Source organism: Balaenoptera borealis (assembly GCF_965194805.1).
Source record: "Balaenoptera borealis genome assembly, chromosome: 13".
NCBI classification, from domain to species: Eukaryota; Metazoa; Chordata; class Mammalia; order Artiodactyla; family Balaenopteridae; genus Balaenoptera; species Balaenoptera borealis.
In genome coordinates, this window is record NC_138870.1 from 97,770,977 (window position 1) to 97,790,012 (window position 19,036).

A 19,036-nucleotide genomic window follows, 5' to 3' on the forward strand; every position below is an offset into this window, starting at 1 on the left:
CCAGGGACGGTTGGACAGACATCCTCTTTATTTCTTTGTATTCACAAGTATTTACTGAGTGCCTTTCTTGGACTAAACATGGGTGGCACAGGGTGACCAGAGAAAAGGCAGAAGGTGACAGTGGGTTCTAGTAACAGGAAGTGAAGGTTTGTCTGGGGAGGCGAGAAAGAGGAGATGGAGATGTAAATTGAGGCCACAGGCAGGGCAGGCTTTACGGGCCAGGCTCAGAAGTGGAGGCTTGATCCTGATGGGTAGGGTGAGTTCAGTCAGTGTCCAAACCAGGACACTTTTGAGGAGCAACAGGCTTAAACCAGATGTCCTAGGCATTCTGGGAAGCAGGCTCACCGGGCAGATGACATCATATATACCCACAAAAGAGTGAAGTTGCTGTCAGAGGCAGTTATCTGATTAAAAGTCAAATGAACCTTTATTGTTATAGTTACCCCATTGTGTAGAAATTGTCGTTTACCAGTTTCTCTCCCTGGGAGAGCAGGCTGAGCCCATCGAAGTCAGGACCTGTGTCTGGTTCCCAGGGCCAGGATTAATACTGGGCACTTAGAAGGTGGACAGTCAATATTTGCTTAGAAAAAAATGAATAAGTGCTTGGGGGTTACAGGAATCCTTGCATTGGATCGGATCTAACAGGAAGACGTGGAGGGGCTGAGACTTGGGTGGGGAAACTTCAGCTAGATGGAAACAATATACTGTTGGCCCTCCATGTCCGCGGGTTCCCTATCCCAGGTTGGCTGAATTCACGGATGCGGAACCCGCGGATACGGAGGGCCGACTGTACTCCGTCGTTCTGTATAAGGGACTGGAACATCCGAAGATTTGGTGTCCATGGGGGTTCCTGGAACCAATCCTCTGTGGATACCGAGGGACAGCTGTTTGAAGGAGCAAGAGTCATTTCTGGAGGTGGAAATCACCTTAAGCAAAGGTCCAGGCTTGGGAATGCGGGCTGGAGGAGGCCCAGCAGGAGGCTGGAGGTTCCTTGATTGCAGTGGGAGGACAGGAAGAGTCCTGGACATGATAGCAGGTGCTGTTAGGTGTTCGCTGTAGACCCCTCCCCCCAACCCCATGCCAGCACCTACTCTTCTAACTGCCTTTTACCCTGCAGACTTCAGCTAAATACTTTGGTGTCAACAGTGGCCACACAGATCTTACTGTGCCTTTCACTTAACAAGTTGGTTCCCTCCCCGTGCCTTTTAGACTGGTTCTTCCCTCTCTCTAGAACATTCTTCCCACACATGGCTTTTTTTTCAAATATCACCTTCTCAGAAGCTTTCCCTTACCTTATCCAGAAGAACCCATTCTCTGACCTCTCCACATTTTGTCCTATTACCCTGCCTGCTTTATTTTCTTCATCAGTCGCTACTAAAATCATATTATTCATTAGTTAGTTGGCTTACTGCTGGTTTTCTCTTACTGGAATGTAAGCACCATTTCTATCTTTTTCTCCTGTATCCTGAGTACCCAGAACAAGGTGTGGCCTATAGGGGGCACTAAATGATTGCATGGAGAAAAATGTTTTATTACACAGGGAAGCCCTTCCTTTTGGAAAAACCATTAGGAAACGTAGGAACTTTATTAGCAACAGTTTATGCTACAGCTCACAGCTGATCTTGCTGAGAACTGCTGTTAGAGTAGGTGAGGGGTGGAGGTTGGAGCATTTTAGCATGTCCTAGCCTGGATGCTCTGGCCTCCTGAATCCTAAATCTATAGTACCGGTTACTTGTGGGTTACAGAAAGTGTGGTGGGGAATCCTTGTTGAAGGATCCTCAGATTCCTGATAACCATGAACAGGCCACAGCGTTCCTGGAGCTGAAGCCGGAATCCCGAGTATGACCAGGATGTGAGGCAGGGCGGTATATATGTACTCAGGTGCAGTTTCCTCTCCATTGGAGAGAGGGGTGGAGGTTGAGCCCCCTTCCCTCCCCAGCCCCACCTTCTGGGGAGCCTTTGTCCCTCTGTCAACATTAGAGTGACTTAGAAGAGGGAGGGAGGGACTGTTTGAATTTCCCCTGCTGGAGGCAGAAAATAGTTTTGTTAGCCTTGCGTGCTCACTGTTGTTCAAGTGTTTGCTTAGGTCATTTTATCTTCTTGGAAATTTTTCTCCCTTTTGGTTAGCACTTCTGTGGTTTAGTTCTGGTACATAGTGTTTGATTTCCCTTCTTGTTTCATCCTTTTTTAAATTTTATTTTAGCAAAAGATGTACATACAAGAGTGGAAAGCTTAACTGTGGAAACCCCAAGTTGGCCAGAAAAATTGGCAGGAATTGTGAATGCGCTTACTTTCCTTTCCCTTTTAAAGCCTTTGTTTTAGGAAAAAGGAAATTGGTGTATTTGGAGAGCAGTTGTTAGCTTTTCAAGACTGGGCTCGTTGGTCTCATTTGGTAAGGGCCCAGAGCATGTCAAATAAAATGAGTGAAAAATGTAAAGCTAAAGCAAGCATGTAGCGGAAAGCAAATAACTATAAATTTTAACCCCAAAGCCCCACCTAATATGCTATTAGCGAGAGGGCTTGACTGTTTCTGGGAAGCTTCAGGTTTCCTGATGATGGTGGAATCCCTGTAAGGCATCCCATCTCCTGCCCTTCCCAGCTCACCCCACCGTCACCGCCAGTTTTGTTGATACCTGTAGCACTCTATCTTGTGTCTAGACGCTCAAACCCGCCAGCATGTCAAAGACTCCAGTTCTTCCACTATTCCCTGTGACACAACATAGCATATAGTTTCTTTTTGTCAGGGCAATGGTTTCCTTCTTTCGGGTGTATGAATTGTTTGACAGTAGTACTTACCTATATTCCTAAGACAGATCTTGGGTGTCTAGCTGATGTTTCAGGAGCCGTGTTCCTACACCAGGTGAGTGCTCAGGAAATTTGTAAACGCAGATTTGTTTGGTTGCTGGTTTTCTCTTAGGTAAAGATTATTGGCTCCCTTCTTGCCCCCTTTATTGACTCCTGTCTACCTCCTGGCCGCCCTGGCTCCAGCACTCCCATTGGACATTCTGCCCCAATCTGTCCTTATTCCAGGTTTCCTGTGTTTTAGAGTTAGATGGTTGCTTGGTGAGCCTGGAGTCCATATAAGGGGTGATTTAATTGAAGGATTTTGATGGCTGATGTCCTGAAGTTAAGGTGTCCTGGCCCATCCATCTCTTTTTCCATTTTAGGGTGTAGCCAGGAGGCAGGATGATGAGTCATACCTAATAATGCGGGCACTTTCAACCCCAGGAGGAGTGGAGACAGCAACAAATTCTCGCTCTTTGGCGTCTCCCCTGACCTTCTCTCTCTTCACACCATCTCATAGCCCCTCGTGGAGGTAAAAGTTGCGAGTCCCTGAAACCTCTTAATTGCCCATCTGCAGCTTATTGCTTGAGGAGGTTTTTATTCTATCGTGGCTGACCTGGATAGCCTGCATCTTCATGTTTGGTGGGCTGCACAGTCCCCTCTGTGTCCCACTGTACGAAATGCTGAGGTGTCAGGGATAAAAGGGGTTGAAAGGGGATGCGGAGATGACCAAGGGGAAACTTCGTGGCTATTTGAAGGCCTTGACTGGAACCAAAAGAAAGGAGTGGGATTTGCATTCCAGGCGTGCAGGGGGGCAGGGGTTGGGGGGTGGGCATGGGCCAGAGAGGCGGAGAGGGATGGGGCTTGTCTGGGGAATGGAGGGCTCTCACGGGAATCAGGTTCCCGTGCTGAAGCCAAACAGTGACCTTTCTTCTGAACTCAGGATAGCATCACTGCCTTGACCACCCATTTGACTTCCAGATCCATTTTATATTGCTTACTCAAATAAAATAGATTTTTTTAAAAATTTAAACTTCTTGTTTTGAAATAATTGTAGATTCACATGCAGTTGTAAGAAATAATATGGTGGGTTTTAAGAAATAATCTTGTGTACCCTCTACCATTTCCCGCCAGTGGTAACATCTTACTCTCTCTTTTTTTATATTAACTATATATCCCCCATGCTGTGCATTTGATCCCTGTGACTCATTTATTTTATAACTGGAAATTTGTACTTCTTAATCCCTTACCTAGTTCATTCATCCTCCCACCCCCACTTCTCTGGCAATCACCTGTTTGTTCTCTATGTCTATGAGTGTGTTCTGTTTTGTTCTGTTTGTTCTTTTGTTCTGTTTTTTAGATTCCACATATAAGTGAAGTCATACGGTATTTGTCTTTCTCTGTTTGGTTTATTTCACTTAGCATGATACTCTCTAGGTCCATCCATGTTGTCGCATATGGCAAGATTTCATTCTTTTTTTATGGCTGAGTAATATTCCATTGTGTATATATATATCACATCTTCTTTATCCACTCATCTATCAGTGGACACTTAGGTGGCTTCTGTATCTTGGCTATTATAAACAATGCTGCAGTGAACATAGGGTGCATATACTTTTTCCAATTAGTGTTTTTGTTTTCTTCAGAAAAATACCCAGAAGTTGAATTGCTGGATTGGATGGTAACTGTATTTTTAATTTTTTGAGGAACCTCCATACTGTTTTCCATAGTGGCTGCATTGGTTTACATTCCCACCAACAGTGTACCAGGGCTCCTTTATCTCCACATCCTCACCACCACTCATTTGTTGTCTTTTTTGATAATAACCATTGTGACGGGTATGAGGTGATATATGTCCTTGTACTTTTGGTTTTCATTTCCCTGGTGATTAGTGATTAGTTTTAATGTCTTCTTTGGGAAAATGTCTGTTCAGGTCCTCTGCTCATTTTTTAAATCAAGTTTTTGTTTTGTTTTGTTTTGTTTTGGATGTTGAGTTGTATGAGTTCATTGTATATTTTGGGTATTAACCCCTTATCAGATAATATCATTTGCAAATATAATCTTTAAAATTGAATTTATCTGGTCAAAAAAGGTATACAATTGTCTTACAACCACCCAGCTTTTCCTTTTCTGATGCAGTAGTGTTACTAGTTTTTTTAAATGTTTCTTTCAGGGAGTCTCTGTTCATATATAAAGAACTACATGTAAGCCCTCTTTTTCTTACATACATGGTAGTTAAAGTACACTTGTTTGCATCTTGCTTTTTAAGTTTAACAATATATCTTGAAGATCTATTTTCATTAGTACATAAACAGCTTCCTTTTATAATTACATAGTATTCCTTGTGTGGATAAGCTATAATTCATATAACCAGCTTCCTAATTGATGGACTGTTTCCCATATTTTGCCATTATAAACATGTTGCAATGAATATCCTTTACATGCATAGTTTCCCACACGTGCAGTTATTTTCCTGTGATATGCTCCTAAAAGTGAAATAGCCCAGTCAAAGACTATGTACACTTTAATTTTGATAGAAAACTTTCAAGTTGTCCTCTAGAGAGATTTTACTAGTTTATATTCTCACCAGCAACATATGTGAATGCCTTTTCCCTGGCACCTTTGATAGCACTGTGTTTTTACAGATTTTGTCTTTGACAGTTTGGTAAGTGAAAAGTGGTATCCCAGTACAGTTTTAATATGGTGTTCTCTTATGCGGAATGCAGTAGGTCATCTTTTCATGTTTTAGATGTGATCTGTGAACTATGTGTTCATTTCCTTCACCTACTTTTCTATTGGATTGTTGGCCTTTTCCTTATTGATTTGTAGGAGCTCTTTATGTATTATGGAACCTAGCTCTTTGTGATATAAATTGCTAATATATTTTCCCAGCAAATACTGATCTTGCTCCTGGTGGATTTTATCATGATAATTGTTTTAAAGTTTTTAAATATCTGTATTTTATATAGATACAGCAATCATTTGTTTATGAAATCTGAGTTTGTATCATAGTTAGAAAGTCTTTGTTCACTCTGTAATTATGAAAAGAAAAATTAGCCAGCTTCTTCAGTGCCTTAATGATTTCCTTCCTTCCTTCTTTCATTTATATTTAAACCTTTCCCTCATCTGGAGTTTATTTTCATGTGAGGTGTTGAGATATGGGTCTAATTCTCTAGAGAGTCGTGGTGGTTCTTGAGTGTGTCTCAGAAATGGTGTGTGTCTCATACCCCCTTTGTATCACCCATAGCCCCTCATCTGGTGCTTTATGCATAATAGATGCTTGATATGGAGGAGAAGGGGGAGGACACTGCTGCCAGAAGCAGCAGCAGCAGCCGATAGGCTGGGTATTGTACGGTGCTTTCATTCATCATATCTAATCAGCACAACCAGTCTTCAAGATAACTAGTATAACCCCCATTTTATAGATACAGAAACTGACTTAGAAGCCAGGTAATTTGCCCAAGTTCCTACCATTAGTGTTTGAGAGATACATGTAATTTGATCTTGAAACTGTCAGACTTCAAAGCTTATGTGTTTTCTCTTCACCTGGTGACCTTGGTAGAGGGCTCTGCTTGTAATTGACTGTGCTTGGGTATGGGGTTGTGGGAGATGGAATCAAAAGAATGTTGAAGATGTTGGAAACTGAGGGTCCTGAAACACACAAAAAAATACAGAAATACTGCATACATTCCTTGAGAATCTCTAGACTCAAGTGATATATAGAAAGCGTAATTCTTAACTGCAGGGAAAAAAAGATCTTGATCTCTTGCTTAAGAGAAACTTAAGTGTTCTCTCAAAAAAACATGATATTTACACTTGGCTATTACTGAGAGTATTAAAAACATAGATTTGAAATTCCTTAGATTTGGGTGATGCTATTAAAGATTACAATGGTAAATCACTCTCTAAAAATTTTCCTCAGGTTACCTAAGTAGAAATTAGGTACAAAACTGTGCCTTGAATATCATCTTAAATGGAATTAGGCATCCTGTATCTGATCTTGAAGCATCAAGCACAGGTACATGTTGGCTTAGTTGTTCCCAAAAGGCTGTATGTAAATCGTATTTTAAATTTTGAGTCATTTTCCCACTGTTGTATAATTTTAATTGAAGAAATGGGTCATGTAAGTTCACGAGTTATTTTTACTCTGTAGTTGGTTACTTATTAAACATGCTTATCTTTCAGAAATGTACATATCCCTCAAGGTAACTCAGTTATTATCATTCAACTTGCTAGGTTTAAATGATAACTGGCACACAAGAACACGACTTTCCATTTTTACTATTCTGAAAATAGAGCACAGATTAAGAGCATTGAGAAGTAGGGTACGACTGTCACCTGTGGAATCCTGAATTCAGAGTTGATTTCCTTCTCTGCTAATTTTTCGATACCAAGATAAGTGTCACAAATAGCACCCTTTCTCAGAGGATTTCCAGAATTAGAATAACAGGCACAGACTTAATAAAGTGATAGTGATGCATTATAATCAGGAAGCTTACACACTGCCTGTCTCACTCATTGTTTGCAGTATACTGTGTGATCTCTGAGGAAAGGCCAGATCTCTTCCATTTTAATTTCTGAATAAAATGTTTGGCTTTCTCTTAAGGCACAGATCTAGAAAGATGTGCAAAAATCACTTTCCCTGGAGGCCTGCGATATAAGACCCCTCCCACCTTGGTCAGAGGAGAGCCAAATGGATTATTGTTTGAATTCTCTTCTTTTCTCCCCCCCCCTTAGATCTGAGTAATGCTTTTAAAGATTTTCATGCACGCTGTTTAGCCCTGTTTCTTATGGGTGCAAGCCACTTGCACACATAGCCCCGAGAAAGTGGCTTGGTCAGTGAGAGAGGAGGGTCCAGAGCCTGAGGATAATGGCTCCTAGTTGAGGGCACACACTTCCCAACTCCCTTCTCCTGTGTAGGTAGGCAGCAGACCTTCCACAATCTCTCCAAACTTTCCAGACCGTTCCATTGGGAGTGCACACATAAGGGTCCGAACCTCAGACCAAGGCTTCTGACTCAGCTTCTTCAGAGATGAGGCCCTGCTGGGGATAGACATGTGGAAGCACTTCAGGCATTTTGATATCCTGGCCACTGAGTCCTCCTGGATACATGTGGACACCACATACTCTTATGTCACATTTTAATTGCTTTAAAATTGCCTTTTAATGGAGTTGCCACTTACTGTGATTTTGGTTGAATTGCTAACAATCTTACCGATTTCAAAGATCAGTTATTATTATTTATTCTCTTAATATAGTGATTGTGTTTGACCATGCATGGAAGCAGGCAAAGAAGGGTGGAAAAGCAATATAAAAACAAAAGCACCTAAATGTTTGTGAAAGCATCCCCACTATCTACTGTTAATAAGTTGTCAGTTCTTCTCCTGAATAACATGTGCCTCACACTGTGGGTTCTGATTGATAAGCTTATTTTCTTTTCTGCTGAGGAACCGTATTTCATCACTATTTTATAGTGATTTCCAGAACCCTGGCTTGGACTCCTATACCTTGTTTCTTTTCGCTTTCTTTGCTGTTGAATACTAAGGGTAGAGTGCTTCTCTGGCTTTTGTGTGTTTGTCTGGCCCTTAAGGTTTAAACATAGTTTTTAGTGGTTGCAGGATATAAATATTAGAGTATGTGGTATAGCCCTCGTCATGATGCTGCTCCTTAGCCTGTTTGGGTATTTGTAAAACTACTGCTAATTTCAGGCTGTCTTTAGGAGCCTAGCATGTTAATTGTAGCGTGTGTGAAAGCACATTCAGGAGTAAAATGTGAGATGGTGTTAACAAAGATTTATTCACCAAATCTTAGCCCTTTAAAACCTAAGGGGTCCTCTGAGCTTGAAGAACCTCAGTTTGAGGCAAGCAAAACCGAAAGAATGGTTGAAAAATTAGCAGATTTGATTCAGAGTTACAATATAAACACACCATATAGGTGTTACCAACTGAATGGAAACATCGGGAGAAAATCCCAGTGAACATGCTGGTAGTTTATAGCAATCCAGAGAGTTAAAGCAATGAAATACCAAGGTCTAAAAGTTCAGACATTTGCCTTATTAAGCTTTCTTTTACAGGAGGCTTCATTGCACTTAAAAATGAAACTTTACACTCACAGGAACATTATCCGTGCAGAAGCTCCGATTTAAAGATTTGCCATCTTAGGGAACAGTGTGCACAACCTGGGTGAAATTTCTTTTTTTTGTTTTTAGTTAATTTATTTTTTGGCTGCATTGGGTCTTCACTGCTGTACGGGCTTTCTCTAGTTGTGGCGAGCAGGGGCTACTCTTCGTTGCGGTGCACGTGCTTCTCATTGCGGCGGCTTCTCTTATTGCGGAGCACGGGCTCTAGGCACGTGGGCTTCAGTAGTTGTGGCTCGTGGGCTCTAGAGCGCAGGCTCAGTAGTTGTGGTGCACGGACTTAGTTGCTCCACGGCATGTGGGATCTTCCCGGACCAGGGCTCGAACCCTTGTCCCCTGCATTGGCAGGCGGATTCTTAACCGCTGCGCCACCAGGGAAGTCCCAACCTGGGTGAAATTTGAACTGATAAATCTCATTGGTACCAGTGCACAGTCGGCTCTGCTAGGAAAACAGGCCATTCCAGGTATTCCATGTAGGAAAGAGTTTTTTCCTCTTTCTTTTATTTCAGCCCCTTATTGAGGTATAATTGACATATATTAAACTGCCTGTATTTGAAATGTTCAGAATACACTGAATTTTGAACTGTGTATACACATGATAAGGAATGCATCTTTTATCCCCCAAAGTCTCTTTTTGCCCCTTTGTCAGTCCTCCTTTTCACCCCTTCCTGCCCCTTCCCAGCCCCCAGGTAACCACTGATCTGCTTTGTGCCCTTATAGATTAGTTTGCATTTTCTAGAATTTAATACAAATGGAACATACAGTACTTCTCATCTGGCTTCTTTCATTCAACATAATTATTTTGAGTTTTATCCATGTTACGTGTATCAGTAGTTCATTCCCCTTATTGCTAAGAACTGTTTCATTGTATGCAATCCCACCATTTGTTGATCCATTCACCTATTGATGCACCATTGAGTAGTTTACAGTTTTCAGCTCTTACAAATAAAGCTGCTGTGAATATTCATTTAGAAGTCTTTGTATTGGATGTATGCTTTCTTTTCTCTAGGGTAAATACCTAGGCAAGGAAAGGCTGGGTCATGTGGTAGGTGTCTAACTTTTTAAGAAAATGCCGAACTGGTTACCACGTAACATTCCCACCATGAGAGAGCTCCAGTTGCCAAGACTTGGTATGGTCCGTTTTTAAAATTTTGGACATTCTAATAAGTATGCATGTGGTATCACCTCACTGTGGTTTTAATATGTTTTTTCTTAATGACTGATGATGTTGAACATCTGTTTATGTGCTTATTTGCCACATCTGTGTATCTTCTTTGGTGAAGTGTCTGTTCAGATCTTCTTCCCGTTTGGAAAATTGGGTTGTTTTCATATTAATGAGTTTGGAGGGTTCTTTATATATCTGGACGCACATTCTTTATCAGATAAGTGATTTGCAAATATTTTCTCCCGGTCTGCTGCTCTTTTTGTTCTCTTAACAGCATCTTTTGGCGAGCAGAAGTTCTTAATTTTAATGAATCAACTTTATCAACTTTTTTTCTTTTGTGGATTGTGCTTTTGGTGTTGTAGCTAAGAAATCATTTGCCTAACCCAAGATAACAAAGATTTCCTTTTCTGTGTTTTCTTTTAGTTTTATATTCAGGTCTTCGATCCATTTTGAGTTAATTTTTGTATGTGGTGTGAGGTATGGGTTGAGGTTCTTTTTTAAACATATGGCTATTCAGTTGCTACCCCACCATTTGTTGAAAACAGACTATCCTTTCTCTGCTGAATTGCCTTTGCACCTTTTTTGAAAATCAGTTGTCCATTTCTGTGTCAATCTATTTCTGGAATCTGTTCTATCCCATTGAACTTTTTGTCTATGCCGCTGCCAGTACTGCGCTGTCTTGATTACTGTACCTTTATAGTAAGTCTGGGTTTCAGGTTGTGTGAGTCCTCCAAATGTTCTTTTTAAAACTTGTTGGTGGGCTTCCCTGGTGGCGCAGTGGTTGAGAATCTGCCTGCCAATGCAGGGGACACGGGTTCGAGCCCTGGTCTGGGAAGATCCCACATGCTGCGGAGCAACTGGGCCCGTGAGCCATAATTACTGAGCCTGTGCGTCTGGAGCCTGTGCTCTGCACCAAGAGAGGCCACTATAGTGAGAGGCCCGCGCACCGCGATGAAGAGTGGCCCCCACTTGCCACAACTAGAGAAAGCCCTCGCACAGAAACAAAGACCCAACACAGCCATAAGTAAATAAATAAATAAATTTAAAAAAAAAAAAAAAAAAAAAACTTGTTGGCTATTCTGGGTCCTGATGAATTTTAAAAAGAGCTTGTCGGTTTCTACTGAAAAAAAGTCATGCTGGGATTTTGATAGGGATTGTGTCAAATCTGTACATTAATTTTGGGAGAATCCACATCTAAACAATGCTGTCTTCCAATACATGAACACAATATATCTCTCCACTTATTTAGGTTTTAAAATTTTTTCTCTCATCAGTATTTTATAGTTTTCAGTGTGCAGGGATTGGACTTTTTTTTTTTATCAGATTTATCCGTATTTTGTAAGTTTGGATGCTACTATAATAGGATTTTTTACAATTTCAATTTCTGATTGTTTGTTGCTAGTATATAGAAATAGAATTGATTTTGTATATTGATCTTGTATCCTGCAACCTTGCTAAAGTCATTTATTAATTCTGGTAGCTTTTTTTTGTAGAACCCATTGTATTTTCCTAGAAGAAAAGGTTTTTTATAGGGAATTAAAGGCTCACACAACCATTAGAAAGTCTGGGGGGGGGGGAATGCAGGGAGACCACTGTTATTGTTGATGAAAGTAGAGGGCCGGGTTCCCAGGGAAGCAGTGATCTCAGCGGCTGCCTGCAGCTCCAGGATGGCTCCAGTTCATCTGGAAGCTGCTGTAAAAGTGGAAAGTCCTGTCTGCCGCTGCCTATGTGTCTGCTTGCAACTATTTTTAGAGAATACTGACTTCTGCCTTCCAGACCAAGAGAGAGCCTCTCATTGGCTGTATCCAACCTAGACCAGACAGAGAAAGGGATTCTGGGAAGTGTTGTTCCAGCCCTTTCCCTGCAGTGCAGGGAAGACTGTAGGAGGCCGCAGTGGTAGGCTGACAGACAGTCTGGCACAGAGGACTTTGGGAGAGACACATGTGAGATCCTGCACACAGTCTTGGAGAAGTAACTTAGCAGTACTGTGAAAAATAGGGGTGTGAGGTAGCTGTAACTCAGAAAGATGTGATTGCTAAGAAGGCAAACTGGCTCTTTGACTGTATTGGCAGTGAAATATTATCTGGGACAAAGAAGTGGCAGGTCTACTCTATTTGGTCCTGCTTTAACCGATAATTGGATGCATGTAGACAAACTGGACATGTTTAGGGAATAATGACCCCAGTGGTGAGGGGACAGAAAACCAGGTCACATGTGAAATGTTTGAAGAAACTGAGAAAGCGTCAGGGATGCATGATAGATGACTACAGATACGGATTTAGAAGACTTGTCTTGTGCGGTCTGAAAAGGAAGGCTTAGGACCAGTGGGTGGGAACTATAAGGAGATAATCTCCAAAGCAATATGGAGAACTTCCTACACAGCTGCACTAAGATTGAATAGAAGGTTTTGTTATAGATTGCTGGGCTGCATGGCAACGGTATATAAAGTATAAGAAGAGTCATTTCAGATTATGTGTCCCTCAGGCACCATTCTAACCCTGAAGGGTTTCGCAGGGAAAATCCTCCTGCATCGTTGGTTATAACTTTTGCCACATGGAATTTTTGAAAGTGAAAACAAGGTCTTTTAAATGTATTATCTTCCTTTATTTGATTTGAGTAATTCCAAATAAACCTATTCCTTGCATGTGCCTCATCTATGGAAAGTGGGGGAATTTGTGAGATGCTTAGAATCAGAGGTTATATATGCAAAAGTATTATTGCCATATTTCATTGATTCTGAAACGCAAGTTCTTTTCATGTTTGACATACCTGAAATCTGCACGTACCCTGCAGTTGATGGTCCCCTTCAACTATTGATGCCTTACATTTGATGTCCTCGTGGATTTTTTGCCTGCACAGATTTGGTCCTAGCTATTCCTGATGTCATCGTTTCAACTGAATTTTATGCATATTTGGTATTACACAAGTTGTTTAATTGACTTTTAATATATCTTTATGAAGATTACACTGTAATTTGGCACTGAAACACAGATGGGAATAACGAGGCATAAGCTTGGTGTTAATGAGGTTAATATTTATCCTTGGAGAAGTAAGTACAATTCCATAATTTCCTAGAAAGAACAACCAAGTGCATTGTACCTGAGCTATTCAAAGTAAGGTCCAGGAACCAGCAGCTTGTTAGAAATGGAGAATTGTAGGTCCCAACCCACACCTACTAAATAAGAATCTGCATTTTAACAAGATTCCCATTAAAGTTTGAGAAGCATTGCTTTGCGCAACCTCGTGTAGAAAGGTAAGTCATATGTAGCAGGAGCGGTGTTAATTTTGTTGCCGACGCGCAAAAGAATAGCCTATTGCGTGTTACACGATGCACCTGAAGGCAAGAGAAATTTCTGCATCCTTCTAAATTAATGAAAAATATATTTACCTTAATTTTTCTAGGTTTAATGTTACTCTTTTCCTCCCATGAGCCACTCAGTGTTAGAACGATTTTGATGCCTCTGTGCTGTTTGGCCTCGTCTACTAATTTAATATCATGTGCAAATTACATTAGCATCCCATTAAATTCCCTCAGCCAGAGCCAGCAAATGAAAAAATGTTAAGAACAAATCCAACACAGATCTTTGGAGTATCCTGCTATGTAATTCCTCTGCTGGAATGGATTTATTCCAACATGCTCTCTTTCTGTGTGCGTTTTTAATTAAAAACACTCTAAATGGATACTTCTGGCACTTTGCTTAACTCTTTTCATTGCACTCCTTTTGTTAATTTTCCTCACTCCAGATACGTGTGTGGTATCATTAATCCTTAATTGGTTATGAATGTTAATGCTTTTGTGTCTAGTTATTTTCTTACTGTTTCATGAATTGCCGAGATTACCGTTTGTCTTTTAAGGAAATAAACGTCTATACAAGTCACATATATTAGATGTGCTTTGGAAAGCTTATATATATCTGTGTTGGACGGAGTTCTTAGTGTCAGACAATAGAATTACTTCACTCTCACTGGTGCCAGGGGTTTATTAAATGGTGATGCTGTCTCATAGATCCTTGGGAATCACACCACGGAACTGGCAGCCCCACGGGAGCTTTTTCCTCTTCCTGTACATTCAGGAAACCGCCGTTAGAGGTTTTGGCTCCAGGACCCATCATGTCTGCTCCCTGAGAAGAGGGGTGCCCTGTGCCCTGTCAGTTCCCTAGTAAAGTCACGCACGAGCGCAACTTATTGGCAGGACATAAGTCACATTTCAATCTCTAGTTGTAAGGGAGTCTGGGAAATAGGCCAGAAGGGGCTTGGAGTTGATGTTGGCAGAATTGATGCACTTATCCACCGCAAAGTCAAATAATAGCTTTTTTTTTTTTTTCCCAAATAATAGCTTTTATTACTAGTACAGCACTAAAATTCTCAGTAGAAGGATGATACTACGAATTGCGTGGTAGAGGAACATTTTAAATATCCTGTGGTATCATATTTATCACATATCTAACGTACTGAAGACACAAGGAACCTTGACTGATAAATCTATAACAATTTGAATACATTAGAGTGAGTGTAGATTCTAGAATATTTGGGGGAATGCATTTCTGTGAATGTCAGGACTAAAATGTTTTCTAAAATTCTTTTTGACTTTATGTGGCTTTCATAAAGAGCTGTTAAAAGAGTTGTTTAAAGTAGAAGTCCTTAAAAAATTTTAAACAGATAACTAAAAGATGAGTCAATGTTTGAGGCTCTTTTTTTTAAATTAAAATCTTTATTGAGATAATTGTAGATTCACATGCAGTTGTAAGAAATAACACGTCGAGATTCCAGGTACCTTTTACCCAGATTCTGCCAATGGTTTCTTCTTGCAGAACTGTGGTACAGTATTACAGCCAAGATGCTGACAGATATAACTCACCGATCTTATTTAGATTTCCCCAGTTTTACTTGTGCTTATTTGCGTATGTGTGTGTTTAGTTCTATAGTTTTGTCACATGTAGGTTCATGTATCCACCACCACTAACAAGATACAGAAGATGCATCACCACAAGGACCACTAGTGTCACCCTTTTTTATAATCGCCCTGCCTCACCCCACCTCAACCCCTGGCAACCCCTGCAACTACTTCCTTCACTGACAACATTCATGACCACAACAACATTCATTTCAGAATGTTGTGTAAATAAAATCGTACAGTATGTAACCTTTGGGATTGGCTTTTGTCACTTACCGTAATTCCCTGGAGATTCATCCGAGTTGTTGATGTACTGATAGCTTGTTCTTTTACAGTATTGGTTTGCTTCTGGCATGTTTCACATGTTGGGTGGATCTGTTGTATCCGTTCGGGTCTGTCTGCCTCAATTGTGTAGAGTTGGTTAGGAACTGGGACCAAAGGTGCCGCCACACTTACTGACCAGAGAGCATCAGGTGTTGATGGTGTTGTGGCCACTTATCCCCACATTAAAGAAAAGAAAGATGCTCTTTATATCTGGACACATTTTCCTGTTAAGATGAACCCTGTCTGCTTAGCTGAATTGAGGTTCTTAGTATCTTTACACTCCAGTCAGCATATTGGTGATTACTGCTTTCAAGTATGAAATTGTCAGCCCTGCCTCTACTTGATGTTTGAGGCATGATGGGTTTGGGTGTGAGCAATTCAGGAATCATTGGTCATGATTCTAGTTTGTGGGAAGAAGTTGATCTCTTACATGGATTATCACAAGCTATGAATTCACATATCCAGGGTTCTGGTACTTTCAAAACACCAATGGCACTGTAAGCTGTCTTCAGAGTACCCCAGAGTGCTGGTAAAGCAGAGCAAGAGCAGAGGTTCCTCCCTTGAAGATGTTGTCTGAGCTGTGAGGCGAGATGCAGCTGTTTAAAAACTTAAACTGAGGGACTTCCCTGGTGGTCCAGTGGTTAAGATTCCACGCTGCCAATGCAAGGGGCCCGGGTTTGATCCCTGGTGGGGGAACTAAGATCCCACATGCCTCAACTAAGCCCGTGTGCCGCAACTAGAGAATCCTGCACCCCGCAACGAAGACCCAGCTCAGCCAAAATAAATAAATAAAAATTTTAAAAAATTATCACACACACAAAAATTTAAACTGAGAGCTCCAGGAGGACAAGCAGCACTGCATCTAGTTTGCTGCTGAATCTCAGCCTCTAGCACAGTGCTTGGCGTGAAGTAGGCACTGAAATAAGGAAGGAAGGACGGACGGACGTAGGACAGAAGCTTTTAAGAAATGGAATGCCTAGTTCTTTTGATGTGAGCGAGGACTATTACAAAGTAAGTACAGAAAACTCTGAAGGGTGTGTGTGGGGTTTTCTGTGGGGGGTTGGGGAAGGGAGGGAGAGGAATATTCCTCCCCCAAAAAAATAAAGCCCCAAATACACACCACGCACTGTCCCATCTCAGGACCGTTGTGTTTACTGTTCTCTCAGCCTGGTTGGTCACTCTTCTCCCAGATAATTTTCTTCATTTTGGTCTCTCACTGCCTGAGAGAGGCCTCCTGTGAGCATCTTGTGTAAAGTAGCTCACCATCTTCCCTGTCCCTTCCCTCTTGGTCACTCTCTAGCCCCTTTCCCAGCTTTATTCTCTTCATGGCATTTGTAATGATTTCCTGGCGTTGTGTATGTGTGTGTCTGTCTCCATCTAGACTGTCAGCCCCTGAGGCCACTGTTACATGCCCACTGCCTAGATCAGGGCCTGGCACATAATAGTAACTCAGCGTATGTTTGTTAAGTGATTTAATTAGGTGCTTTGAGGCTTTTGTTTTGAACACGTGTCCCACGGAAGGGATAGGAAAGTGTCGCTTGCTCTGTAATCATGCGTTTTGGTAACACTTAGTAGAGGGCCTAGTGTGTCCTGGTATTTGTGCTCAGTGCATATGATAAGAGGAAGGGCAACTCCCCTGCGTCCAGAGACTTCGTTGGTAGCAAACGTAGACCTACTTGGCTTGCTGTTCTGCAGTGTGATGAGTGCTCTGAGGGAGGCATGCCAGCCCCTGGGAGGACAGAAGCAGGAGCTCTGGAAGTGTTGACCCGGAGGGGAGAGATGGGCCTTTTCATTGAAGGTGAGAATTAGAGGTATCGGAAGTGCTGGTTTATGTGTGTGCACCCCAGTCCCGGGTTGATTCCTTACTCAGTTATCAGGGGACGTGTCCCGGTTGGTTTGAAAAGTGCAGTCACTCTCACGAGAGCCCTGCTCCCTCTCTGGCCTCACGTGCCGCCGTCTCCCTCACTCCCTCTGCTCCAGCCTCCTTGCCAAACGCCCCCGTGTCATTCCTTCACACTTACTGTTCCCTCTGCCTGGAGTGCCCTCTCCCAGATAGCCGCATCTCCCTCGCCTCGTGGGTCTCCATTCCTAGGCCACCTTATCAGAGAGGCCTTTTCTAACCCTTCTCCTTCAGCTCACCCTGCCCTGTCCTCCTCGAGGCCCTTGTTGCCACCTGAAATGTATATTTGATACATGTACTTTGTTGTATATTGGTTGTTGCCTATCTACCCCACTGGAACGTAAGCCCGCCCGAGAGCTGGGGTTTGGTTTGGTTTCTGCTGTATCTCCAGTGCTTAGGAAAGCGCCTGGCTCATAGATGTTTGTTAAAGAAACGGGTCAGTTCCTGGGCATCCTGGTAGAAGGGAAGTGAGACACAGAGGAGCCCCCAACCCAGCTCTTCCTCCCAGAGCCCTGGTCAAAGCAGCCATGCTATAGAAAAGTCATTTTACATGCTCTGGTGCTGCCAGTGACTGATAGCATCTGCTTTGGAACCCCTCGAGGACCAGACAAGAGGCACGGCCGAGGTGGTGAGGTGTACAGAGGAGGGCGAGTTTCTTATGAATTGGAGTTGTCAGGGAAGGCTTTATTGAAGCAGATGGATATTGAGCTAGGGCTTGACAACGGGGTAAGATGTCATTGGGCAACAAAAAGGAGGAAGGTTTTTGTGTCAGGTCTGCACAATGGATGAGGGAAGTGTAGGATTTGGAACTGTACTGTGAATGGCCCTGGATGTCAGCTCTAGGGGATTGTCATCTGGATATTACAGCTCTGGACATCCCCAGCATGGCCTCGGACCCTTGGAGGCTTTGGATGTGAGAAGCAGCAGGTTATTAGGAATGTCAACATCATTATTCTTCAGTGTTCTGAACTTGCATGCAAAACAGGAGTCTTGCTCTGCCTCAGCTCAGGTGAATATTGGATAATCTCCCCTTTTATTCAGATACTGCCTTTCTCAAAAAAAACTCACTTGTACATACTTCTTGCAACTAATGGTTATTTGTTAAAAAAAAAAAAAGAAGAAGAAAGAAGGAAACTGTTGATTTTCTTCACTTTGGACCTTTTTAAGAGTAGTTTTGGCTTTTTATCATTGTAGATTTATTCTCGATTACAGTGTTTACACTTGCATCTGGCTGTGTGTTTAGAGATGGGGGAAAGTATCAATGATTTCTCCTGCTTCTAGATCTAGAAGCATTTGAAGGTTAAGTGAGACCCACGTAGTCCCTGCCATTTGTATTTGATTGTTGTATGGGAGGTTTGATTTTTGAAGTATAAATAGATACGTTTTAAAGTGTAGGCTTAGCACAGGGATTTAGAGTAGTTGTTCTCAACTCCAACTACATGTTAGAACCACTTGGGGCTGGGGGCTTTGGGAAAAAAACCCACTGATTCCTATGTAATTGATCTGGAGTACTGCCTGGGTAATGGTTTTGCTGATGTTTGTTTTTTGGTGTTTTGTTTTGGGAAACAATCTTGAACTTACTGAAAAGTTACAACTATGATTTTGGGGGGAAAAAAGCACAACACTTTTTTCCCTTAATAATTTAAAAATAAATTGCTGACCCAATGTCCCATCACGTGCATCCTTTCCCCAATAATTAGAATACTAGTGTATTTCTAAAAAACACGAACATTCTCCTATATATGCACAATAAAACCATCAAAAAAATTAACACTGATACATTACTACCATTTAATCTTTAGCCCCTTCTCAAGGTTTAACACTAGCCCCAGT

General features: G+C 41.8%; 1 protein-coding gene across 14 annotated transcripts in view; it reads left to right on the plus strand.

Annotated features, from left to right (window-relative positions):
* Nucleotides 1-19,036, plus strand: part of TNRC6B (trinucleotide repeat containing adaptor 6B) — a 258,554-nt gene that overhangs the window by 153,546 nt on the left and 85,972 nt on the right. Inside the window, exon 1 of one of the 14 annotated variants that reach the window (XM_082352724.1) lies at nucleotides 14,427-18,212. The exons of the other annotated variants lie outside the window; for them this stretch is intronic. Coding sequence (XP_082208850.1) covers nucleotides 18,178-18,212 — 35 coding nt within the window. The 5' untranslated portion in view covers nucleotides 14,427-18,177. Of the gene's footprint in view, nucleotides 1-14,426; nucleotides 18,213-19,036 lie in introns of those variants that run through there. 14 annotated transcript variants of the gene reach the window in all.